At 33.9% G+C, this 25901-nt stretch overlaps 4 protein-coding genes across 11 annotated transcripts; 2 read left to right on the top strand and 2 right to left on the bottom strand.

Moving 5' to 3' along the window:
• The first annotated feature begins 965 nt into the window (after window positions 1-965).
• LOC18105646 (uncharacterized) lies at window positions 966-7284 on the top strand. 2 transcript variants are annotated; one of them, XM_052447353.1, is made up of 16 exons: window positions 966-1127; window positions 1229-1634; window positions 1728-1844; window positions 2303-2448; window positions 2527-2816; window positions 3424-3482; window positions 3626-3720; window positions 3846-3948; window positions 4062-4156; window positions 4234-4296; window positions 4956-5031; window positions 5119-5227; window positions 5534-5646; window positions 5884-5942; window positions 6557-6665; window positions 6902-7284. In XM_052447353.1, the coding sequence occupies exons 3-16, from the start codon at window positions 1830-1832 to the stop codon at window positions 7034-7036; spliced, it is 1467 nt and encodes a 488-aa protein (XP_052303313.1). In that variant the 5' UTR covers window positions 966-1127; window positions 1229-1634; window positions 1728-1829; the 3' UTR covers window positions 7037-7284. The 2 variants fall into 2 exon arrangements, with proteins under 2 accessions (XP_052303313.1, XP_052303312.1); XM_052447352.1 differs by having other exon boundaries at window positions 2524-2816.
• Window positions 7285-7513: 229 nt separating this feature from the next.
• LOC127904380 (receptor-like protein EIX2) lies at window positions 7514-10333 on the bottom strand. Its single transcript, XM_052447659.1, is given in 2 exon segments — window positions 7514-8692; window positions 10227-10333. Coding segments are annotated over 2 exon segments (756 nt in total). The 3' UTR covers window positions 7514-8043.
• Window positions 10334-15215: 4882 nt separating this feature from the next.
• On the top strand, window positions 15216-16995 carry LOC18105648 (berberine bridge enzyme-like 15). Its single transcript, XM_006374238.3, has one exon. It carries the CDS (start codon window positions 15279-15281, stop codon window positions 16869-16871), a length of 1593 nt encoding a protein of 530 aa, XP_006374300.2. The 5' UTR covers window positions 15216-15278; the 3' UTR covers window positions 16872-16995.
• Window positions 16996-18042: 1047 nt separating this feature from the next.
• LOC18105649 (receptor-like protein EIX1) lies at window positions 18043-22349 on the bottom strand. 7 transcript variants are annotated; one of them, XM_024586817.2, is made up of 4 exons: window positions 22172-22349; window positions 19529-22096; window positions 18406-18883; window positions 18043-18280 (listed from the first exon to the last, which is right to left on the bottom strand). In XM_024586817.2, the coding sequence occupies exons 2-3, from the start codon at window positions 21309-21311 to the stop codon at window positions 18438-18440; spliced, it is 2229 nt and encodes a 742-aa protein (XP_024442585.2). In that variant the 5' UTR covers window positions 21312-22096; window positions 22172-22349; the 3' UTR covers window positions 18043-18280; window positions 18406-18437. The 7 variants fall into 7 exon arrangements, with proteins under 7 accessions (XP_024442585.2, XP_024442580.2, XP_024442584.2 ...); XM_024586812.2 differs by having other exon boundaries at window positions 18406-21241; window positions 21868-21966; window positions 22097-22345; XM_024586816.2 differs by having other exon boundaries at window positions 18406-20492; window positions 21006-22096; window positions 22172-22345.
• Between the last annotated feature and the right edge of the window lie 3552 nt (window positions 22350-25901).

The raw sequence follows: 25901 nt of genomic DNA, 5'->3' as shown, positions 1-25901 counted from the left end.
TATTTAGCATCGTGAGTCAATTCTGGTTTTAATGGATCATGTCAAGTTAATTATCTACTTTAAAAAAAAAAATACCTGGACAAATCTAGATTCTGCATTGACTGGAACCCGAGTGAATTTGTGTCCAGGTTTTATAATAATACTTTTCTCAATTAACTAATAGTGCTCAACTACCTTTTCAACTAGCCGCTGTACATGCTATGATCAATACAGCTTCATTTGTGTACATGAAAAGTTGAAAACCAATAAATATTTTATGAATCAATAGTACAATAACACATTATATTTTTGCTTCTAATTTGGGCATTTCCCCCTCTTTTAAAATACCATTTTATTTTAGTTTTTTAATCGTTAATTATTAATATTAATCATGAATTAATAATTAATGTTAATAATTTTGAGTCATTACAAAAAAAAACTATTTTTTTATAACCTAACCTCATATTTTGATCCAGAAACCTTATAATAGGTTTAATTTCAAAAAAATAAAAAAATTAACTCGGTATTACCCATACAAAAACCCAATTAAACCTTCGTTAAATTCTGTTGGTTTTTTATTTATTTTTAAAATAATATTAATTTTACTATTTTTTTAGATTAACCAAGACCCAAGTTAGCCTACCTCACACCTTATCCTTACTTTGGTGTGTTCTTTCCTGAAATAAAGGTTTGAGTCTGCTAACTTTAAGGGGTGAAGTTCAACTGGTCAGACCTGAGTTTGCCCCTCTAGAGATCATCAGTTCGAGTCCTATAAATTTTAGGATCATTGGAGGCTTACATGATCGTTAACTTCAGGGTTCATGAGATTAGTTGAGGTGCATGTAAGCTAGTCTGGACACCCACATTAATAATAATAATAATAATAATAATAATAATAAAGAAAAAAAAAAGAGAAGAAACAGGGGCATCTTGGGTGAGAACATGCTAGTTGCCGAGTATGAAAATCAGGCCCATGACCTTGTTTTTGTTTTCTTACAAGTCCACTACATTTCAGTGTACATTAGCACTGAAACTTTAGCAACAGACTATTACAAGAAAGAAAGGATAATAATAATAATAATAATAGCGCCGAAGCTCCATTTTACCAAACAAATCTCTCTTTGGATCTCCTCTGCGAGTTCTCCAAGGTACAAATTCACCATTTATCTCTTACAAATCTCTCTTCTCTTTGACTTAAAATCTTCTTTTTATTACAATCTTAAATGTCTTAGGTTTTCTTTCTGTGTAGGGTTTGAACAGAAACATGGAGAACATGCAATATGCAGAGGAGCTAGTAAGAGAATTTCTTGTATTCAGAGGGTTTACTAATACCCTACAAGCTCTTGATAATGAATTATCCACTGATATCGGTAAAGGGTTTCATGTTGATAAGTTGTTAGACTTGATATTTGCTATTTACATTCCTAGATTTCAAGTTGATAAATTAGTGGGTTTGCTTAATTTTTTTAAGCATTGCTTTTCCAACTTATCGGAGAATGTGCTTGTTGATACTTTGTTAAAATTGGAGGGTTATATTTTGCGGTATTATATTGTTTACGCAATTCAATCGGGGAGGAAAGATATGGTTCTAGAGTTTTTTGGGATCTATGGGAATGAGCTGGTGCAAAAAGGGCATGGCTGGACTCCATGGTTCGGTAGGTTTGTTGGTTCTTTTTGTCCTTGTGGTTGAGTTCGCTGTTTTGGATTTTGGGTTTGTTTTATTTTTTGATTTGGGTTATGTATTGTAGCTATTCCCTATTTGAAGAATCCTAGCTTGGATCCTCAGTTTCGGATTTATTTCTCGAAGGAATGGTATGAAGGGTTGCGGTTGTCTGTAAGGAATTTTTTCAATGAGATCTTCAATGGTACTCATATCCTTTTGAGTAGAATCACTATGATGATATGCTTTCTGAAATATTCTTTTTCCTTGTTATTGTTACCAATTTACCGTGCATTTCATATTAAGATGATGCATTTTGAAATATGGAGTGTTATTTAGCTGGTCCATGCTTCACAGCCTAAAATGTTTCTCCATGAGCCGGTTGCCATTATATGTGAATTATTTTTGGATCATAATGTATTTGATTTGTGAATTTAAAGTTTCAATTGCAAAACCTGTATCATCTTACGGGGGGGTTATGAGTTCCCTCAAATTACCAACACACTCCTTTTATGTAGAACTATCCCCTCTTCCTGCAAGCCTACAAGAAAGCTACGTGACCTTTTTGGCATGAAATATTACATGATCAAATGTTGCATTGGTTTTCTGTTCATAATAAAGTGTTGTTACTGTTTGAACTGTGAAGAATTTTTCTTAACTAAGCCACGCATCCCTGCGCTGTTGAAGATAAGTTCAGATAAAAACACTGTCAACCATCTAAAAAAAGATATCAAGCAGCTTAATCTTAAACTATCTCAACTTCAGGCTTTATTGGAGGAGAAAGAGGCTTTGATATGCCGGTTAAGGAGGTAGGGATGGTTTGCTTCCCTTCAATGGTTTATTTTTTGATTTGTTGTGACAGTTGATACTATTTTTGGACTCAGTAGCGCTGGTAATGCTCCATCAACATTGGGAACAAGTGTGGGACAAGCTAACAGTATAACTTCATCTAGTGGCATGGATGAAGAAAATTTTATTTTATCTGTAAGTGACAAGGAAATTGATGTTCCTGCAACCCCGGGTCTAGGAGAAAGAGAGCTCAATCCGGAACAGGCTGTTGGGGAACCTGCCAAAAATGTGTCCAGGCCCCGGAATGAATCAAGCTCTATTTCTGATATTGACATTGAAAGTGGTAAAAGTGATGTCAGTCATATGAACTGTGATAACTCTTATAAAGGTGGGTTGGGTAATAATTCTGTATTAATTTTCTTTCTTGAATTATGATTGCTTAGATTCTCTCTTACAATCATACCCAAACATGCTGGAGAGTATGTTCTTCAAAAATGATCAGACTGGTAGACATTCATAGGGTGGGAAATATAAGATTCATTGTTTGTTTTGATTAAATATGAAGCCTAGTGAGAGCGAGGACTTTGAGCTGTATTACTGGAAAAATGATGGAATGCAATGTTATCAACCTGATATTGTAGTCATGTGCTGAGTGTTATCAACCTGATATTGTAGTCATGTGCTGAGTGAACTAATGCTACTAGTTAGATTTTTTACTTGCATGTTGATGTTATTAAAAGCTTGGCGCTGAGTGGGGATATTTCCCCATGTTTGTGCTAGAAATATGTATCACACTATGTCTTAGCTTTTAATTCTTGACAAAATTAGATGCTTTTAATACCTGACAAAATTAGATCCGAGGGCTGTATATTTCTGGCTGCTAAGATGTTCTGTTCCCCTGATTTAAATTGCTTGTTTGTTACCGGAATTTATTGGCCAGTGATGCTGTTTTGAGCTTCTCTCTAGTTGAGTAATTATTGGTTGTGATATTACAGATGATGGTTGCCAGATGCAGGGTGAAGAAGAATTCCCAGAAGTGAAAGTGGACTTCCAGGTGAAAATGCATATGAAGGCTTTATTGCTCGTGGATAATTTTGTGCTTTTTATTATATAATTCCTTTCATGCCTTGTTGTTTGCCACTTTTTTTTTGTAATTCCTTTTATTATAGTTTTCTGACTTTTAGAAATGTGTTTTAGGAGACATTTTTAGGCCACACAAGTGCAATCAGTCGTTGCCGCTTTTCTGCCTCTGGCAACAATATAGCTAGTGCTTCTGTTGATGGCACAGTCAGGTACTAATGGAGTGGTGACAGGAAGACCTAGGCATAACCTGATTTGCATTTGTTGTTTAACATCTTGATTGTTTGTTGACTTCCAATTGAAATTTCCTTCTCTTGCCATGCATTTTTTGATGAAGGATATGGACATATGACTCATCAACTTCAGCATCAAGAAATGCAACCATATATTGCGGGGCAGAGATTATGTCTCTTGACTGGGAATGCAAATCTGACCGCTTGGTATGGATAGCACCATTTTCTAGTAAACATATGGTTTATTAGAGACATGATAGTTTAATTATTGAAGATTAGAAATTTCCGTTGTTAAGCTCTATTGTTCATTTTGACAAAAGCTTCTCATAGGCACCGCTGATGGAGGAATCAAAGCATGGAATGTTGATGCAAAGAGAGTTGTCTGTGATCTGAACACAAGTGAAGCATTTCCCAGGCACTTACGTGAAAAACTACATCTGCATTTATGTTTTGCCTTCAAACTTTCTCTTAACATCTTTTGTTATCCTGCAGTGTCCTGGATCTAAAGTGCAGCCCTGTAGAACCAATTTTTGTTTCTGCAGCAGCTTCTAGAAGGTATTTCCTTTTATTTTTGGTCGAATGAAAAGTTGCTGAATACTGATCATGTGCTTGAATGGAAATTCTCCTGTAATTTACTTGCTAGCTGATTAGTTTAACCAATTTAAGCAGAACTGTTTGTTGGAAATGCTACACATCCTTTTTATTTCACTTTTTGGGCAAGCATACATGCTTAATTACGAGCAATTTAATTTTTTATTTCACATTTTGGCACCATCTTTTTTTTTGGGTTATATCAAAAGAAACAGAAACCTAGCAATCCCTGCTGATGAAAGAGAGAAAAAAAAGGCAAAACAGAAAATAAGACATGCTCAACTCCAGTTAAGGGAGCCTTATTCCAAAAGTTGGATTGGTTGAATGAATCATTTTCCTCTTCTATCTAGAGCCATATTTATATAACTCAGATGCAATGTGAAAATTGCAACTTGACTCCTAAAATTGTCTCTTTATCATGTTTGGTACCCATGACTAATTACCAGTGTTATGTTTAATTGAGTTTGTGCAATGGGCTAAAACTATTTTTACCTGATGGAGTTGTATTTTAGAAGTTTATGATTATAATTTCGTTTAGAAGGCCATGTTTATGTAAATTTCTTCTACATACTTTCTGTATCATATTTAAGCTAGGGATTACCAGGGCCTCATTGTCTTTGCAGGCATGGCTCAAACTATATTGAAAGTTTGGGATTTGCTTCATTAACTGTATGGAACATGAAGACGTGGAGAGCAATGGTATGTCCTTGTTTGTCCTAGATCTTTGTACTTGAGTGCAGTTTAACGTTATTTATTTATTTCTTACTGAATTTAAATTTAATGAAGTCATCTCTACCTCTTGGTGAAGATCCTCCGGCAATTACTTCCTTAAGCTTCAATCACAACGGAAAGATTTTAGCAGCTGCTGCAACTGATGGAATGATCCACATTTTTGGTATCCTTTTGTAATATTAGGGCCTAGTTTTCTGATTTTCCTTATTTCAATTTAGTGGTTATTGCTTTACATATGCATGAAAGAACCCTGGTTTCAAGGTTGCACGTTCGAACCTATAGAAAAGGAAAGCTTTTCACATGCCCTGTGATATTCCCCCAGAAAACAATATTGTTCCTTTGCCTTGTTAACTCTGGGGTACCCCAGTCATATCTTGAAAAGAAATGGTGACCAATTTATGTGCAGTTGAGGTTGCGTGTGCTGTCACATGCACGCGGATATGTTTGCACTCACCTTAACTACCCAAAGACATGGCTGCTGGTCTACAAATTACTGGGTGGCCTGCACATGATACTGCTATAAGCTCAATTCTTTTTGGACCTGATGAGACAAGTATTTTCAGCTTGGGTTCAGATGGGAAGGTAATCATTATTTATCCTATATATCAACTTTGGTTGTTGATTACATGCCATCTGGGTTGTTATTTGTACTAGATGTTACTTGTAGGTGTTTGTTGATATGGTTAATTGCATGTTTTGACTATGTTATTGGCCTCATGATCATTGCCCAATGCAATAACCTTATAGTTTTGTTCAAATTATAACAAAATAAACAATAAAATACGAGAGAACCTGACAGAATTCTTTTGGTGGTGTCAGATATTTGAATGGAGTTTGCAAAACCAAGGTCATATCCTTTGGTCGAGGAATGATGCCAGGTACTTCTTCATTGCCTATGAGATAAACTATGCTGGTTGTGTTTCGAACAATTGGTTTCATCAATGTTTGAAACTGAAATGTCTTGAAGTATCTTTCCTTGTGCCTTTTATGCCACTATTTGATAGCTAGTGTATATGTATGTTTCCATAAATGTGAGGAGTCATGGGATGTTTTTGTTGTATCACTTGACTGATTGCTGCTTAGTTTCCTTGCCATTGTTTTCTAACCATAGCGAATTTATTAGGAAAAAAATGAGTTGTGTAAGTTTGGAATTAAATGCAAGTAATGAAAAAATAATATGATATCCACATGATGTTGTAAAATCTAATTTCTACCTGCTGTTTAATAATTTAGATAAACAATCCCCAACTAATATTCTGTGCCTGTGAGTGTGTGTACCTGTTTTCAAAGATTTAATTCCTGGACTTCCCCTTTATTATTCTGTGTTTTTAGCCAAATGATCCAATATTGGTGCCTCCCTGACAGGATTTTTCACGTGCTATTGCATTTTATTTTCCTTTTTTTTTTACCAGACCTGTAGGGGTTGTAACCAAATCTTTTTATTGGTTTTATGATTTGATAGAAAGTGCTTCAATTTTATTTCATTTTGTAGGTTCTGTGACCCAGGGACCTCAAAACATTGTAGACATGAAATGGCTTTGGATGCAAATGGAAGGAAACTATTGGTAACATCTGGTTCAGTAAGAGCACCCATATATCAGGTGAAGCTCTCTACCCCACCCCCGCACCCCCAACACACATTATATGCACTCAGAATTGTTTCACTTTGTGATGTCAATTTTAGTTTGCTTGCTCACTCAATACCCCAAGGCTGACCTTCAACCAGCCTACCACAATCATTTTTTTTAACTTGTTACCAATCTGACCATTTTAGTTTGACGCCCTTGCATCACTTGATTTATAATAATCATTTTTCCATTTTATTTACGTGGCTCAGGTTCGAGGGTATATGAATGGTCTTAAAACTCTTCCACACAGTGCAGCTATAACAACAGTGGATTGGCACCCGACTTTACCCATTTTCTTGACTGGGTCTGCTGACAACTCTGTTCGAGTGACATCTATATTGTAAATACCTAACATCTTTATTTCTGTTTTGATGTGTTTTGTCTGGTTGGTTGGATAAACATGAATTTCACTCAAGTTATGGCATGACAAATGTTTTGTCATGGGTTTGATTCATGATTGCGGAGGTTATGATGAAGGAAAGTGATTATGTTGTTTGGTGTTGAATTCTTTGTATCATATTGTCAACTCCATTTTTTCTCCTTGTGATGTTTTGAATTATTTGTATCATAATGTAACTCATAATTTAACTTCTATTTCTCTCCAGATTCAATACATTACTTGATCTCCTGAGTTGCAGGTGTTTTCTATATCTCTTCTGTTTTGATAAGAATCCCCTGGATTTCCAACTATAAATTAAATTCTGTGATCAGCACACATGGGATTGTGTCAAACTGTCACGAGTCATAAGTTCTTGGAAGCACCAGCAGTGCCTATCAATTGCCGAACTCGAAACAAGACCGTGTGCTTTGCCCTACGTTCATTTGTCTTCTTTATATTGAACCTTGAAACTTAATCTGCTTGATCGCCAATGTTGAAACTGAGGCAAACAAGAAGCAGAGTTGTTCTCTCTGTGATAGTTTGCAAATTGAAACATCATAGTAGATTACTATGTCATGCTCTTTCCCTTTCATGCAAATCTTAAAGGCTTATTATATGTACACCAGGCTTCAGATAATCTCTCTACTGCACAATATCATTTATACAGAACTGTAATTTGGACAAATTTGAAGTAAAACGAAGGATTTTGACTGCCCAAGCTGTAGAAGTGTAGAAGCAGAGGTACAGATGGACGATGCAAGCTTCCTCCTAGACAGAAGAAAACCTGTCTTTTCTGCAACAACAACCATTCCTGATTTCAAAATCAAAGCATCAGCGTAAGTTTAATTATTTTATCTAAAGAAGCAAGCTTGTTGAAACAAATTTCCGGGGAACTTCGTAAAGGGAAGAAAGACACTGTTACCTTGCCAGCTTTGTGAGAGAGAAAAGGTCTACATGGCAGATAAGAAATTTTCACTGTAGTCTGGTTTTATACACGCTGAGCCAGTTCCATGATTTGTCCAGGAATTGGAAATAGGCATGTCTCCAAGAACGCCTTAGCAGTAAAGAACCGGAGACCCCCAAAAAGCGTACAGCAAATCCCAAAACCATTTCTGGAATTCATCAACATTTTCTTCGCTGCCATCATTAGCTGGTAGACTTCGAGGTGTCAGGACATTTTTGGGTGATTGGGGCCCCACAAAGTGCAGGGTTACCATTAAAAGCCGAAGCATCAAAGCTCTGAAGTTGGGTGCTTGACGGAATTCTCCCGGGCAAGTTATTATAGGACAGGTTCAAATGGCTCAAAAAATTTAGATCACCCGAGGTTGGAATTCTGCCTGATAAACGATTTTCCGAAAAATCAAGCGATGGCAACTGTTTCAACTGACCAGTCTTTTCTGGCATTACTCCAGCCAAATTGTTTCTTGACAAATTCAGCACAATCACCTCTAACAATGGTGTTATTTCTTCAGGAATTTCTCCTGTTAATTTGTTGCTTGCAAAATTAATAATCCTCAACAACCCAAGATTCCTTCCATACTCGTACTCACTTCCTTTCCATTCAATCAGGGCCTTGTTCTTGTAGTAGTCCCGAAACCAACTGTACCAGATGTCATTGATACTGCATAAGAATTCTCAATCATATGTTCCGATTCGCCTTCCTTAACCATGGAAGTGAAATTGTTTAGGCACTTAGGTATGGTTCCAGAGATGTTATTTACAGAGAGGTCAAAGATTTGAATTTTTGCAAGTTGACATGGATGCAGCGGTATGCTTCCAGAGAACTCATTAGAATGCAAGGAAAGGAATATCAAAGAAGATAGGCTCTCTCCTATCCAAGCTGGTATTTCTCTTCACAATCCATTTGTGCTTAGGTCCAAAAACATCAGCATGCTGCAATTATTTCAAGATGGAGGCAATTTTCCATAGAGGCTATTGCTGTGTAAAGCCAAAGCTTCAAGCCAAGACAGTGATCCTATTGAGCTAGGAATTTCACCTGAGAAATTGTTATTAGCTAAATTCAGAATATTTAGCTGCGGCCACTCCATAAAACATTCAGGAAGCCTCCCGGATAATAGGTTATCGAGAGATCAAGAAAGCTCAAAGCCCCGCCCATGATCTTACATATAACAGAAATTGACCCTAAAAACTTATTGTTCGAAAGATTTAAGGATGTTGTGTTCGAAGGAAATACTGGCAACGGACCCTCAAATTGGTTTGAACTAAAATCAGTACCAATGTATAGAGGATATTCGGATGATAGATTTGGCAACATTCCACTCATCTGGTTGTTAGAAAGATTTAAGAAAGACAAATAAGGGGATTGATTCCAAAACCAAACAGGAATATTATCTGAAATTCTGGCACCTGAGATATAAAGTTCAGAAATATTAGTTTGGCCGACAAGCCATTTAGGGAAACGAGGCCCCATATCACAGAAACCCAGATGTAAGCTATCCAAGTTAAATGGGGGCATCCAATAGGATGGGAATTGCGAAGTCAAAGAGTTATAAGATAAATCCAAATGCTGTGATTTTGAGAGATTCAAGAAATGAGCTTAAGACACAACTCCTTCCAAGGAATTGAAACCAACATCTAGATGCTTAAGCTCTGACGGGTTTCCAATAGTTTCAGGAATAGTCCCATTCAATCGATTTTCATAAATCGACAGCACACTCAGAGATGGAAGCATTATAAAATCAGGTAATGATCCTATCAAGTGGTTCCCACCCAAACTTAGGACAATAATTTTAGAATATTGGTAAAACCTTGTTAAAGAGCCATTCAATTGGTTGTCAGAGAGGTCCAAGACTCTCATGGAAGAGAATCTTGTAATATCGGGTAATGAACCATGAAGTTCATTACCACATACTTTCAAGATCTTCAATGTTTCTCTGCACATCCTTTTTAAGTTTCGAATGAACTGAGAAAGATCGCCGGCGAGATTGTTGTAACACAAATCTAGTATACTTAAGTAGCACAACTCTGCAAAGGATCTTGGAATGCCTTGCAACTGGTTAAGGGAAGGATTATATATATATATATAATCACAAGAAACCATGAGCCTGTAATATTATTTCAATGTCGACGGATGGAATGAAACTTGTACCGAAGTGAATGAACTAAACAACATATAGGTAAGCAAGTTTAATTACCTTACAGTCTTTAAAGGAAGAAAGCATTCGTGTAGACTTAGCTCTGAAATTCTCTCTGCAGCCTGGTCTGCTGCGGTACTACACGCTGTCACATAGAACCCCCCCATGATTGGTCTAAGCATAGTTGTCTGACAATATTGTCTCGGAAAACGCCTAGGTCACAGGGTTAACTGTCTTTATTAAAACCGAAGCGTTTTGTTCTTTTTCCTTGGTTGTTGAACCGACCAGTTTGGGTCTGGTTCGGTCAGGTCAATCAAATCACTATATACCCGAGTCTAATTAATTTTACTAAGTGAATTTCTTGTATGGTTCACTAAAAATTCATTCCGGATCAAGCTCAAGGTCCTGGTTTTCTGAATTAACCTGTCTGGCTGAGTTTAACAACAACTACAGGTCCAAGAACTGAAAAAAGGCAGACCACCAAGAAAGCTTCAGCAATAAATCACTTGAAACCCCCTGAAGAGTAAAGAACATATCATAACCGATTCCCATACTATCATAGAATCATTTCATGAATTCATCAACATCATCTTCATTGTCTTGCCTGTGATAATTAGTTGATAGACTCTGGTATATCGTCTCCAACACATATCTGTGTGACAGGTGGTCCACAGAGTGCAAAATTCCCAAGAAAAGCTGGTGAATCAAAGCTCTGAAGCTAAGTGCTTGATGGAATTCTCCCAGGTTCAAGAATTCCAAAAATGAAGATCAGCCATTGGTTGGAATTAAACCTGGTAATTTGGTTTCACTGCCCAATCTTTTGAGGGATGCTATGTCGTCCAAAAAAATACTAGATGATTAGACAACTGGGCATAAAATAGTTAGTTTACAAGCAAGCAAAAAAAATAAGATCATAGTTAACTTGTAATCATGATATAAAACTAGTATATACATACTAGGCAAATATTAAATCATACATATGAGATTGAAACTAACTCGTGCATACTGAAATATATATTGAAATTATATCTAAAGTAAAAAAGCATAAAAAACACTTGTTCCTTGCAGCTCAAAGAATTTTAATGAAGCTGAAATTTTTATGTTGTTAAAGATTATTTCTTTGCTATTAAAATTTTATTACTCTTTACTTGGTGTAAAATAACTAACATCAATAAGATTTTTAGAATTCCAACAACATCCCCTTATTTATTTACACTCTTAAACAAGATCTAATATACTAGAGGAATTATAACTTATAATCTCTCTACAAAACTCTAGATTAGAAAAAAAAAAAAAACAAAGAACATAAACAAGGTTTAAAATAGAAGGTGTACGGTGGAAAACTGGGTAGAAGAAGTGTCAAAATCCTGCAGAAATTCTATCCAAAAAATTGTAGAAAAAACAAATCAGAAACACTCTTCTTCAGCCTTTTTTGTAAAGAGTTTTAGGAACCAAAACTTATAGAATTCTCTTTATCCTCTATAAAAATATAATTAAACCTGAATTTTTTTTAATCAGATGTTTTTTAGTAAGAAAAATTGTTAAGGTCTTAAAGAAATTGTTCTAGAAAAAACCTATCAGATTCTTACATTTATGAGCCAGACAAACCAATAAGCAAAAAGAAATCATTCTTCATATACCAAACACAAGCCAAAATTTAAATTGATAAAAAATAATTTTTTATAATCCAAAAAATTATTTTATAGTAAACTCAAACTTAGATCCAAACCTAACTCGAGGCCTAAGCCAGGCTATATTGTGTATGTGTAGTTTTAAACCTAAAACTCATTTTATTTACGAAATCTCTCCTCTAAATATTTATGTGTCTTTTAGCCTAATTTTAACTTTTCATATTTTCATTAGATAAAAAAAACAAAACAACCAAAGCTTGTTTCCTTGCTGTATGTGATAGAAGTGTTTACAAGGATTTGGGTTTCTTTAAAACATTTCAATCAAGAATTATTTAAAATTAATTTTATATTCACCCACAATTTGTTTAAATCAGATAAGTATTTTATGTTAAAAAACTTACGTTTAAATTAAATTTTAACAAAGTTTTAATCCAAAAGATAAATACTTTGAACTCAAATATATTTATTAACCATGTTTTAAACAAAATTTTCAACATGCTATAATAAATTGTGTAACAGCCGATTATTTGTGTTATTGACTTACCAAAATTCGTCACTAAAATAAATTCTTTCAACGACAGAATTTTTCATCTCTAAACATGATTAACTGAACGCTGAAAGACTTGGCTCTATTTTTTCTGCCACGAAGAGTGTCGCCAAAGGATATATTTATAGTCACCATGAGCTTTGACTGTTGAGACTTTCCGTCGCTAAATCTATGATAATTGGAGACGACATTATTATTATTATATTTTATTATAAGTGATAATGCATTTAATGAATCAAAATTACGTAATTTAATTTTATGATTTGGATTAATGAAAATTTTAATAAACACAAACATGGAATCGTAGCGCATGTTTGGTTTTATTATTATTAATTTTAAAAAACAAATTTTATATATATATATATATATATATATATATATATATTTATCTTTGTTTCTTTAACTAAATATGTTTTTATATTTTTTTTAAGAACAAAACGCAAAAAAATAAATTATTATTTAAACCTCGTGTCTTAGCAAAATGACATTCTTATATTTTTATATTTATTTATAACTTAATCAATATATTAATTAAGTGTTCAATGATAAAGAGTTGGCCGGTGGCCAATTTAATTGTTTTTTTTTTTTTAACTAAGTTGTTATTTACTCAATACAAAATCATAAGAAAACGAATTAAGAAAGTATCTCAACAATTAACGAGCACATGCTGTCCATGTGCGATATAAACCTAATTAATCTAAACATCGCTTTTTCTAATCGTGTAGCCATGTAACGCAGCTGCTATCACTGTTTGCTGATAATTTTTTTCCGATCTCATCCATCCATTGAATACCAATAGACAAGGGGTGTTGGGGTCTTTTTTTTGTTTTTTTAATTGCTTTTTAATAGTATTTTTTATTTGAAAAAATATTTAATTAATGATATTTTTAGTGTTTTTTTATTATTTTGATGTGCTTGTATCAAACAAATCTGAAAAAATATACATTTTAATATATTTTACAATAAAAAATTAGTTGGTGTAGCGAACTAGCTTAGTGTTTTGATATTATTTTTACGTACTAATATTAAAAATAAAAAAAATTAAAAAACAATTTATTTTAATATATTTTATAATAAAAATTTATTTTAAAAAACATCTCACACCACAATTCAAAACACGAAAAAAATTAGTCGCCGTGGCCAACTAGTTTCTTCTCTTGCACTTCTGTAGAATTATTATTATTATTAACACTTGACAGGCACAGTTGAGTATAAAAGAATTAAAATTAGCCACAACTTGTCACAACTTTTGACCACCTCAACGTTCGTCAAACTTAAAAATAAATAAATTAATCATCCATTGATCTATGATGAATATACTATTGTGTTTTCTCATTAAAAAAAATGCCTATTGCAAAAAAGAAATGCCTTTTGAGAGAAATTCAACTGGAGGTAACATGAGGGAGACAGATAGCTTGAGGGGATCATCAATCATGTGATGATGCGAACTCAGGTGGGCTTTATCTGGGAGGAATTATTAGATAATTTTGAAATAATTTTTTTATTATGGTGGGTTCTATTTTTATCTTAATTTTAAATTGATCCAAATACGTTCTCTTCTTGAAATTTAGGAATAGTCCCATTTAATACCGGTAAAAGGTTCTCTTCTTGAAATTTATTTGAAATTTAGGAATAGTCCCATTTAATATTGGTAAAAGGTTCTCTTCTTGAAATTTAAAAACTTTCCAATAATTAAGTCAACATTATATAAGAGAAAAGACAATTTGTTTTTAGAAAAAAAAACCCTAGAAATAAAAATATATATTATATATAGTAGAGAAAAATTGAACCTATCCTGGCCTGGCCTGTTGAGGCATACATTGATTCCTTTTATAGCTCCTAGGTTCCCTCTCTTGTAGAAGGGTAAAAAGTTCACATGTTAGTCAAATATCTATTTTTTGTTAGGATAAAATATCTTTGATTTATCGGGGTAAAATACCTCTGACTGTGGATATAACGGTATGTCAGACCCACACATGTCTAGACTTAGTGCTTGCTAAGCCCAAGAATGGTGGGTCTAGCGACTCGCCAGACCAACATAAATCTAGGCTCGGTACTTTGTTGAGTCAGAAAATGATGGGTATAGCAGTTCGTCAAACTCATATATATATATATATATATATGAGCTTAATGCATATAAGTTATCACCCTAAACTTTATTTATTTGTTCACAGGAGAGAACTAAAATAATGTCAATCCATCAATACGGAATAGGGATTAACACGAAACTTTTATTTATTAAGCATATAGTTTGATCTACTTCAATCCTAAAAGGTTGTTTTGATGGTAAAGAAGGTATACTTCCTCTTTTGATTGAAGAAGATAAATTTATTTTACTGAATATACCAACCCAAAGCTTGATCTCAGTTTGACATGCAAATTATTCAAAGATATCACTTGTGCATGGAACAAAAACTAAAAAGCTGACGTGAAATGTCTTATGGATTCAGTTCTGGAATAGATCATTAACAAGACAAAATACAAGAGAAAGTATGGCTGTGTCAAAGTTTTTTTCTTGATTAATCGATCATGATTGACCATCAATTATAATCAAGTTTTAATTTGATTTTTCTAGTTAGAAGTAAGAGTCTTATCTGATCTAAGTTTTTTTATATAGATAGGTTTAAAGTTTTATTCAAACAACTTTCTGCATTGTTTGGGAGCAGAAATCAGGATTAATATTATTATTTGACTTGAGGAATTTCTTCAGAATTTAAATTTAGATTTTTTTCTATAATTTTGGAATGTTTAAGAACCTGATTAAATATTTTTCACCATACGCTGCGTCAAAAGTCTCCGATGCTTTTATCTGCGCGAAGTTGACTTTAGGATGAGATCAATTACAGGATCATCGACGGATAGTAGCTCTCTCTCTCTATAAGATCAGGACAAATCATTTCCTGAAAGACAAACAAAAAAAGAAAACAGAGGAAAATGGTTCCATATACATCCATTATTCCAGTGTTTCTAATCGTCCTTTTATTTCCTCCGTCTATAGTTTCCCTTCCGATTCAGGGTAGATTTCTGAAATGTCTCTCGATAAATTCGGAATCTTCCTTTCCTTTCTCCAGTATCCTGTACACTCCAAAAAACTCTTCATTCACTGATGTCTTACTATCTACTGCTCAAAATCTCAGGTTCGCATTGCCTTCAGTACCGCAACCTAAGTTTATTTTCACACCATTGCAAGAATCCCATGTCCAAGCTGCTGTTATTTGCTCAAAAGCGCTTGGAATTCAAATTAGGATCCGCAGTGGAGGCCATGACTTTGAAGGAATCTCTTACACCTCTGTAATTGACACACCTTTCATTGTGGTGGACCTGGCCAACCTTCGTTCCATTAGCGTTGACATCAAGCATAAGAGTGCGTGGGCTCAAGCAGGTGCTACAGTTGGTGAGCTTCACTTCAGAATTTCAGAGAAAAGTAAAAATCTTGCCTTCCCAGCTGGTGCTTGTCCCAGTGTAGGTCTTGGTGGGCACCTTTCAGGAGGTGGATATGGCCCATTGTTTCGAAAATATGGCCTTTCTGCGGACAATGTCATCGATGCTCATATAGTTGACGTTCATGGAAGACTCCTTGACCGGAAATCCATGGGAGAAGATCTTTTTTGGGCAATCAGAGGAGGTGGAGGAGCCAGCTTTGGAATAATTACTGCCTGGAAAGTAAAACTGGTTCCAGTACCATCAACTGTGACAGTTTTTAGGGTTCTCAAGTTCTTGGATCAAGGTCTTACTAAGCTCCTCTATAGATGGCAACAAGTTGCTCATAAATTTGATGAGGATCTTTACTTAATCGTCGGCATACGACCGGGTATTGCTAGTGCCACAGGTAAAAAAACTGTAAGAACCGTCTATAGTGGTTTATTTCTTGGTGATACCAGCAGACTCCTCAAAGTGATGGCAAAAAGTTTCCCTGAGTTGAATGTAACAAGGAAGGATTGTATTGAAATGGACTGGATCAGTTCAGTTCTCTATGAAGCTTTCTTCCCCGCAAATTCAACTCCTGAAGTTTTACTTCAACGGAAGAATTTGTTCCCAGTTTACACAAAAAGCAAGCCAGACTTCGCCAGAAAACTCATAAATGAAACCGCACTTGAAGGGTTATGGGATTTTTTCATTCAAGAAGATAAGCTTGCTACCTTATTAGTTCCTTATGGAGGAGTGATGGATAGAATTTCAAAATCTGAGACTCCTTTTCCTCATAGAAAGGGTGTCTTGTTCATGCTTGAGTATGCGACCAGCTGGAATGATCCTTCGGAGAGTGCAACGCACATTGATTGGGCTAGGAAGGTTTATGAGTACATGACACCTTATGTTTCCAAGAATCCAAGGGAAGCATACCTCAATCACAGGGACCTAGATTTGGGCATGAACGAGAAGGTCAACACAAGTGTTGAAGAAGCAAGGGTTTGGGGTGCTAAGTACTTCAAGGGTAACTTCAACAGATTGGTGAAGGTGAAGACCAGAGTTGATCCTGACAACTTCTTCAGGAATGAACAGAGTATCCCACCTCGTCCTCGTTCTTAGAGAAAATGAGACTGTAGAGGAATTCTTGGCTTGAGAAAGATTGTTTGGATCTCTCCTAGGTGTTTTCATTAGTTCTGTGTCCTAAATTAACATGAATAAGATATCGAGTTCATCAGTGATAAAATGGCCATGCCCTCTTATGATGTCGTCATGAGCATTGCATAGAATATTTTGAGAGTCACATGCATCCTTATTTTAAGAATATTTTTATTCGAACAATGCCATGTTAGTCAACAAAAAAAAAAAAAAATGATTCTCTGCGCCTGCTTTTTAAAATATATTTTTAATATTAACATATTAAAATAATTTAAAAATAAAAAAATTAATATATAACAAGAATATTCAAATTTTTACAAAAATATTTTCCAACTACAAAAATAAATTGAGCTTTATAGCCCATTAGACATTATAGTAGTGGTTTTTTTTCTAAGCACTTTTTTATTTGAAAATACATTTAAATAATATTTTTTTAATTTTTTTATATTTATTTTTGATACTAACACATAAAAAAATCTAAAGAAATAAAAATAAAATAATAAAAAATTTCAATTTTTTTCAAAATAAATGGGGCATTAGAGTTGTAAGATCTCCAGCACATTTCTGTGTGACGGAGGCTCACAAAGTGCAAGATTACCAACAAAAACCGATGAATTAAAGCTCTGAAACTTCCCGGTCAGGTGATTGGAAGAGTGGTCCAAGTAACCCTTAAGGCTAGATCAAATTTGAGGCCTGTTTAATATTGTCATTCCGTACTATGATAAGATGTCGAAGCAGTTTTTGATATCTAGTTATTGTGTTATAATTATAAATATTTAAATAACATTTGATCAAATCAAATTCCATTGTAGTGCTTTGACCACTAAATACCATAATATAATACAAATATTTTAGCAAATATATTTGTCTAAATTTGTTATGAGAGATTCTTAAATTCAAAAAATAAAAATAAAAAAGAGAGTTAAATAGGGTCATAATATATATATATAGCTTCAAGAAATTATTTGATTCTTCAATTTTCAATCAGTGTTTTTATTTCATACAAGCAACATAGAGACTAACACGGTAATGAATATAGCCGGAAACCAGAAAAAAATATGTACTGCAGCAATGTTTAGAAAAGAAATTAAAATGACGGTGAAAATCATCTCCAAATGTTCAAGATCATTCAGCATATCACTTGTGCATTCTTTCTTCCACTTTTATTCGAAAACCAGCAATAGCATAACTGTACGTAATACATCAAAGTATTTTCAGAATTGAAGCAGAAAGAAAATCTTGGATGCTTCGAGTAGAACTAGATGATTCAAATGGAGAAGGTGATGTACCATTACAGCAACAAGCAACAAGCACCAATGATACAGAACTTCTCCACAGGTAAAAGAGCCATGATTTTTGGTCGGCAAAGAATCCTGATACCAGAAACAGTAGTAAGAAACAAATTACAAGTCTATAATATTTGTTTTCACTTAATTATGAGCAATTTGAGCCAAAGCCGATTCTGGAGAACCAAAAAGAAAAGGAATAACCATGTTACCTTGTAAGCCTAATCTGAAAGACTGTCAAAACCTAACTGCAAGTTTGGCAGTGCTTTTTATCTAGCCTTATGAGCTGCCAGTATCGAGAGAGCAAACCCCATGATCCATCCAAAAACTGGAAATAGGCATGTCTCCAAGAACGTATGAGCAGTAAAGCACCTGAAAGTCCACAAAAGAATACACAAAATCCGTTTCCCATGCCAGTATAAAACCAAGCACTGAACTCATGAACAGTTTCTTGATTGTCTTGGATTACACCATTCATCACTGGATTTCGAGGCAAATCACCTCCAAGGCATTTATGGGTGACTGGTAGACCACACAATGCAGGATTGCCATTAAAAGCTGAAGCATCAAAGCTCTGAAGCTGAGTGCTTGATGGTATTTGCCCAGACAAGTTGTTGTAGGAGACATTCAAGTAACTCAGAAAATTCAGATCACCCATTGCGACTGGAATTGCACCAGAGAACTGATTTCCTGACAAATCAAGAGATTCTAACGATTTCAACAGCCCAATTGTTTGGGGGATTACTCCAGTCAAATTATTTCTTGACAAATTCAGTGCAACCAACCCAAGCAGGCCAGTTATTTCCTCTGGAATTTCTCCAGATAAATTGTTGCCTGCAAAATCAATGACACGCAACAGTCCAAGGTATCTCTCATACTCATAATCTCTTCCTTTCCATCCAACCCATGCCTTATTGATATAGTAGCGTCCAGAAAAAATTGCTCCACATCTCATAGAAGTCAAGTAAAGATTGTCAATGATAGTCTCTGCTTCTCCTTTCAGAACCATAGCTGTTAGATTGTTGAGACACTTTGGTATGGCTCCAGAGATGGTGTTTTGGGAGAGGTCCAGGATCCTAAGATTTGTTAGCTGACAAAGATGCAGTGGGATGCTTCCAATGAATTCATTAGATTGAAGGGAAAGGAACATCAAAGATGAGAGGCTTTCTCCTAACCAAGCTGGTATTTCTCCGGATAATTGGTTTCTACTAAGGTCCAAGAATTTCAACATGCTACAGTTTTTTAAAGACATAGGCAATTCTCCATAGAGGCTATTGTTGTTTAAACTCAATGTTTGAAGGGAAAACAATGATCCAACAGAGCTTGGAATTTCACCTGACAAATTGTTGTTAGCCAAATTCAGAACAACAAGTGTGCTCCAATTCATGAAACAATTTGGAAGTTGTCCAGTTAACAGATTGTTTGACAGATCAAGGAAGCTCAAATCCTTGCCTATAATATTGCATATAAGAGAAATTGGCCCTGAAAACAAATTGTTAGAAAGAATCAATGAGGCTGTGTTAAAAGGAAAAGCTGGCAGTAGACCCTCAAACCGATTAAAACTCAAATCAAACCCCGGGAATGTATCATCAACTGCATCTACTGATGAAAAATCTGGCAGTGTTCCCCTCATCAAGTTGTGAGATATGTTTAAGAAAGCCAACTTAGGCAGTAGGTTCCAAAACCAATTAGGGACGATATCTGAAATGCTAGCACTGGAGATATCTAGCAAACGGACTTTTATCTGAGTTCGCAGCCATTTTGGGAAACAAGGCCCCAAGTGGCATGAACTAAGATGAATGTTGTTCAATTGAAAAGCAGGGTCCCAATCGGATTTGAATCTCAAAACTAAGGAATTATAAGACAAATCCAGATGCTTTAATTTGGAGAGATTAGAAAAATGTCCGCCAGACACCAAACCATGCAAAGAATTAAAAGAAACATCGAAATAGTCAAGCTTAGAAAGGAATCCAATACTTTCTGGTATAGACCCATTCAGTTGATTGTTCGAGATATCTAATTCTCTCAAGGAAGAAAATCTAGCAATATCAGTCAATGAACCATGGAGTTGATTCTGACATAATCTTAAAATCTCCAGCGAGCTAACTGTGCGTCCATACAAGTTCCGAGTGAGATCAGAAAGCTCCCCGGTGAGATTGTTGTGGCACAAATCTAGCGTATGCAAGCTGCACATCTCCCCAAGAGATCTTGGAATGCCACCTTCAAGCTGATTACGGGATAGAACAAGATTTGTAAGAGCACTCATCTTTCTGAAGCCATCTGGAACCAAACCTTGTAACTGGTTACCAGAAAGGTCAAGGTCAGCAAGGCTGTTACTTAAGTTATACAGCCAGGGGTATATTGCAGAAGAAAGATTGTTATTAGAGAGATGGAGTACAGCAAGAAATTTAGAAGAGTTCATGAAAGAAAGAGGTGAAGGAATTATATCCGTAAGACGACACTGATTTAATCGCAAGTCTTTTAGGCGAGGGAGGTTGGTAACCACTTGCAGCCAGTCATTTACCTTGCTGAGGTCGGAACCACTCAAATCAAGATGCTCCAAAGAAGAAAGATGAGAAAGCCAGCCAAGATTTTCAACACTGGCATCAAAACTATAGCTGAGATCAAGAGACTGCAATCTTGAGAGGTTCTTGAGGTGATATGGGATGGTTACAGTGAAAAGGTTGTACGAGAGGTTCAGGTATCTTAGGCTGCTTAGGGAGCCAATGAAATCCATGATACTCTCATCAAGATTATTCAAACTCAGGTCCAAGTAATTCAAATGCTGCAACTCAAGTAATGAATTACTAACCTTGCCTGTTAGAGGCGTAAAATGATGCTCATACAAAGGTGAGGAATGAAGATTAAGTGAAGTAACATGACCAGTTATGTTGTCACAGCCAACTCCTCTCCACTTGCAGCAATCTCTTTTCTCTTCTTCACCCCCCCAAGAAGAAAGAACACCATATTCATCAGTAATATCTTCTTTAAACTTAAGAAGTGCTTGTCTCTCCCGCTCAATGCACCCAATTTTCCCCCCTGTTGCCCCTATAATGAATCCAGGAAAAGGGATGTGCAACAATACAAGCACAATAATTAAAACATAGTTTTTGGGCATTATTATCGCTATGAAAATGAAGCAAAAAAAGCATTTTTGTTGGGTTCTTGTAATTCTGATTTCTGAGAAATCATTACCTTTTTAAATAAATTTCAAGTTGACTTGTCTTCTCTTTTTTCTTTTTCTTCAAGATAATAATAATGGTTGGCTCGACAAGTCTAGTGATATAGAAGTTGTCTATGTCACATCCCACCATAAAAACTACCAGCAAAATTGTACAGATATTGTTGACTTATTGTAAAAAAACCAAACTTGAATTCTTATTAAGAAAGTTATTTATAAATATATTAAAATAATATTTTTTAATTTTTATTAGTACTTCAAAATAATTTGATAATATTAAAAAAATTAATTAAAAATTAAATAAAAATTAAAAATATTTTTAAAACATAAAAACAAATTAGAGATAAAATACAATCAAGTCTCCCATGAATGTCACCATCTCAACAGCAACCCACAACTTCTCTTGTGGCTATCAATATGGTTTTTCTGGGTAAATTAAGGTATAATTTTGTTCGAAAAGCTACACATGGAGGGAGAGTTCATCTGAACTTACAGAGAAATGGTGCGTGTGGCAAAACAACAAACAGCTTTCGTACAATTGCAAAAAAGTAAGCCATCATAAAAATTGCGCGTATGATACGCGCGCCTCATCCTGACAAACAAGTCGCAACATCAAGAACCAAAAAGAGTAATCAGCCAAGTAAGAAGAAACCAAGATGCAATCCTCAAAACCCAAGTCAGTTCAGCATAAAAACAAGCAATCCACAGCCAGCAATGATCACCTGAAAAACGTTAACGGGAGGAATCAACGAAAGAGCAGTGTAGACGGGTTTCTCTGTCATCAGATATCTACTTACAGATCCACTTGTCGCCGGATATCTGCTTGTTCGACCGCCAGTGCAGGTGACACTGCTCTGCTGTTAACTCAAATGTTTGCCGCTGGTTGCCCTCGGAGAGAGAATTTTATATTTCTTTTATCATGTGTAATTTTACTCCTATTTTTTTCTTTCTTTCTTTAATTTTTCTTTTAGATCTAGGTTTAATTAAAAATATTGAGATGTACATATGTGTAATATCATCCCTGTTTGTTTTTAAACTTTTACCATGGTATATACAAGTTGTTTTTGTTTGTTACTCTCTTCTTTTCTTATTTTTTTTTAAGAAAAAAAATTTATTATCAAGAAAATTAAGTACTGAGGAAATTTCATTGTGTATTTTTTACTGTGTATTTTTTAACAAATCACTGTGGAGTGTAAAAGAGCATTTGTTTTTAGTTCTCAATTTTTTTTCCTTCATTGCACTATTTTAAGCCTAAATTAATATTAAATTGCTTCTTTTTTTTCTTATTGTTTTTTTTTTTTTAAGAAATGATGGAATTAAAAGATAGAGAAATAGAGTGAGAGAAAAGATGATAGCAACTTTGAATTTTATATTAATAAAAAATATTATTTATCCATTTAAAAAATATAAAATCAAGTCCGGGCTTCTTTTTTTTAGAAGGCCCACGTGCTTGGTCTCTTTTTTTATATTTTTATATTTTGTTATTGTATATTTAGATAAAAAAATAAATATAATAAAAAAATTGTTAAACTCAGTTGAGTTCTAGAGTCACAAGTTCGATAAATTAATTCGCAAAATCCGAGTCGATCCAATATTTTATTACTTGAATATTTTTTTTAAAAGACATATGCCAGATTGAGATTTTTTTAAAATATTTGGTTTAATTTAAATTTATCTTTGTGATGTATTTCTTTTTTTTCATGGGACTAATTTGTTCAAAATCGGCTTATTTTGAATTTTTCCTCTATTGCACTATTTTAAGTCCAAATTAATATCAAGTTGTTTTTTTTTTCTTAAGAAATGATGGAATTAAAAGATAGAGAGCCAAAGTGAAAAAAAAACAAGAAAAAATAGATGATGATTTTGAATTTTATACGAATAAAAAATATCATTTGTCCCTTTAAGAAATAAAAAATATATAAAATCAAGCTTGGGCGTGCAAACTCTTCTTTTTAAAAGGCTCACGTGCTTGATTTTTTTTTTCTTTTTTTTTCATTATTTTATAACTAGGTAAAAAATAAATGTAATAAAAGAATTATTAAACTCAATTGTGTCCATAACTCAGTTTACAAGTTTGACGAGTTAATCAACAAAATTCAAGTTGATCCAATATTTTATTATTCGAATATTTTTTAAGAAAAAAAATGCTAGCTTGAGATTTAAAAAAAAAAACACTTGGTTTATTTTATATTTGTCTTCGTGATGTATTTTTTTTATGGGACTAATTTGTTCGAAGTCAGTCTATTTTGAATTTTCCCTTAATTGCATTATTTTTAGCCCAAATTAATAACAAATTGCTTCTTTTTTTCTTGAAAAATAATGGAATTGAAAGATAAATGATCAAAGTAAAAAAAAAAAATAGATGATGATTTTAAATTTCATACAAATAAAAAATATCATTTGTACTTTGAAAAAAAAATTATATAAAATCAGGCCAGTCATGCAAGCTCTTCTTTTTAGAAGGTCCATATGCCTGATTTTTTTTTGGTTTTTTTTATTTTGTTATTTTAAATTTAGGTAAAAAATAAATATAATAAAAGAATTGTTAAACTCAGTTGAGTTCATGACTCAGGTTGCAAGTTTGATGAGTTTAACTCAAAATCCATGTTAATCCAATATTTTATCATTTGAATATTTTTTTAAGAAAAAAAATAGCAAGTTGATATTTTTTTAAAACATTTGGTTTATTTTAAATTTATCTTCGTGATGTATTTCCTTTTTTTTTGGGACTAATTTATTCAAATTTAATCATTACATGATTGTCATGATTTTATAATTTGATTTGTGAGTGTAACAGGTTAACTATGTCATTTTTGTATGTCAATATGTTAACATTTGTTTTTTTAAAAAGTCATTTGTAGATTTTTTATTCCTTTAATTTGTTATCTTCCAGTTTCAGTTTTTAGTTTTTTAAAAGTTTTCCTATTTTTTATTCTATAATAGGTAAAATAATAATAAAAATTAATTAAACTCATTGAATTCCTTAATTCAAATCACGGACTTTGCAAGTTAGGATGTGAAGTCCATGTCAAGCTCAAGTCGATTAAATATATTATCATTTTTTTTAAAAAAAATATGTGATACTATAAATTTTTACCATTCAGTTTATTATAGATTTTTTTATTATCTTGATTTGTATTATAGCACCAACTCCATGTAGTCTCACGGCCCATCAATTAAGAATTGAAAGTAAATAATCATCTAGGTGATGACCTAGTGGTAAGAGCTTGGGATCAAGAGGTTTGCTTCTTCTGTGATCTTAGGTTCGAGCCCTGTGGTTGCTCATATGATGGCTACTGGAGGCTTACATGATTGTTAACTCCAGGGCCCGTGAGATTAGTCGAGGTGTGCGCAAGCTGACCCGGACACCCACGTTAAACTAATAAAAAAAAAAGAATTGAAAGTAACTTCTTTTCGTTTTCTTCCTCTTCTTCTTTGTTTTATTTGTGCTTGAGCACCCAAATGTGCCTACTTCTAGCTTATTTCACTCCTAAAATACAGTATTTCCTTCAATCTCAACATCTACAATTCTGGAGAGTCTCGGTAGAGATGAGTGACCCCAGGCATGCTTCTCCTTACCCTGCTCAAGGTAATCATTTATCCTTGTCATCTTTACAACCTCATTCCCATCTTCTTCTTCTTTTTCTTTCCTTTTCCCTTTCAAATAAATGAGTTTGAGCTGTACATGAAAGGGTTTTGCTTCGTTTTTCTACTTAATTATGATATTAATCTCTCTTTTTTCATCTCTTTTTGTTTAAACTGTTAATTTTCAGTGGGATTTTCTTTAGAGGATCACTCGACAATTGATCTGTGTCATGAAGAATTCTTTTTCTTTCCTTTTGAATTTTCGTCTTTCCATAACTTATTCCATTATCACGACAACACCTCTGCAATATAATGCTGCTCCACCACGGCGGAAAGAGCGTGGTTTCCTTGAGGAATGGTAATTTCTTTAAACTTGTTAAAATTCTAACTGAATTACATGGATTATAATATCCCGAACAATAATAAAATATTACCCTTTTTTATTTGTTCTGCTATGCTTTTTTATTTATTTATTATTATTAATGTAGATATTCAGGCCAGTTTGTTTGTACCTCAACTAATTTTACGGGTCCTGAAATTAACAATCATGTAAGCCTTAATGAACCTAGATTTGTGGAACTCGAACCGGTAACTTCTAGAGAGTAAATTTAGGACCTGACCAATTACACTATACCATGCTCTCGCTTTTTATTTATTTATTATTATTATACATGTGTTTGACACAATATGTGTTGTCAAAATTTAGCGTGGTTCAATAATATATCTACATCAATATAAAAGTGAGAAATTTGTTATTTTTACTATATTAAAATAGAATTATATAATATATATTTATTAACTACTCAATAAATTTTAGAAATTAAAAAAAATTCTAACCATCCAAAAAATATTAATAATTTTTTTAATATCCTTTTACCGCAGCAAGAAGCAACACCCCTATACCAAACTTATTAATCATTCCCGGCAACAAAACAAAAAATA

The sequence above is a fragment of the Populus trichocarpa genome, chromosome 15 (assembly GCF_000002775.5).
Source record: "Populus trichocarpa isolate Nisqually-1 chromosome 15, P.trichocarpa_v4.1, whole genome shotgun sequence".
In the NCBI taxonomy this organism is placed as follows: Eukaryota; Viridiplantae; Streptophyta; class Magnoliopsida; order Malpighiales; family Salicaceae; genus Populus; species Populus trichocarpa.
This window is presented reverse-complemented; position numbering and strand designations above follow the sequence as displayed.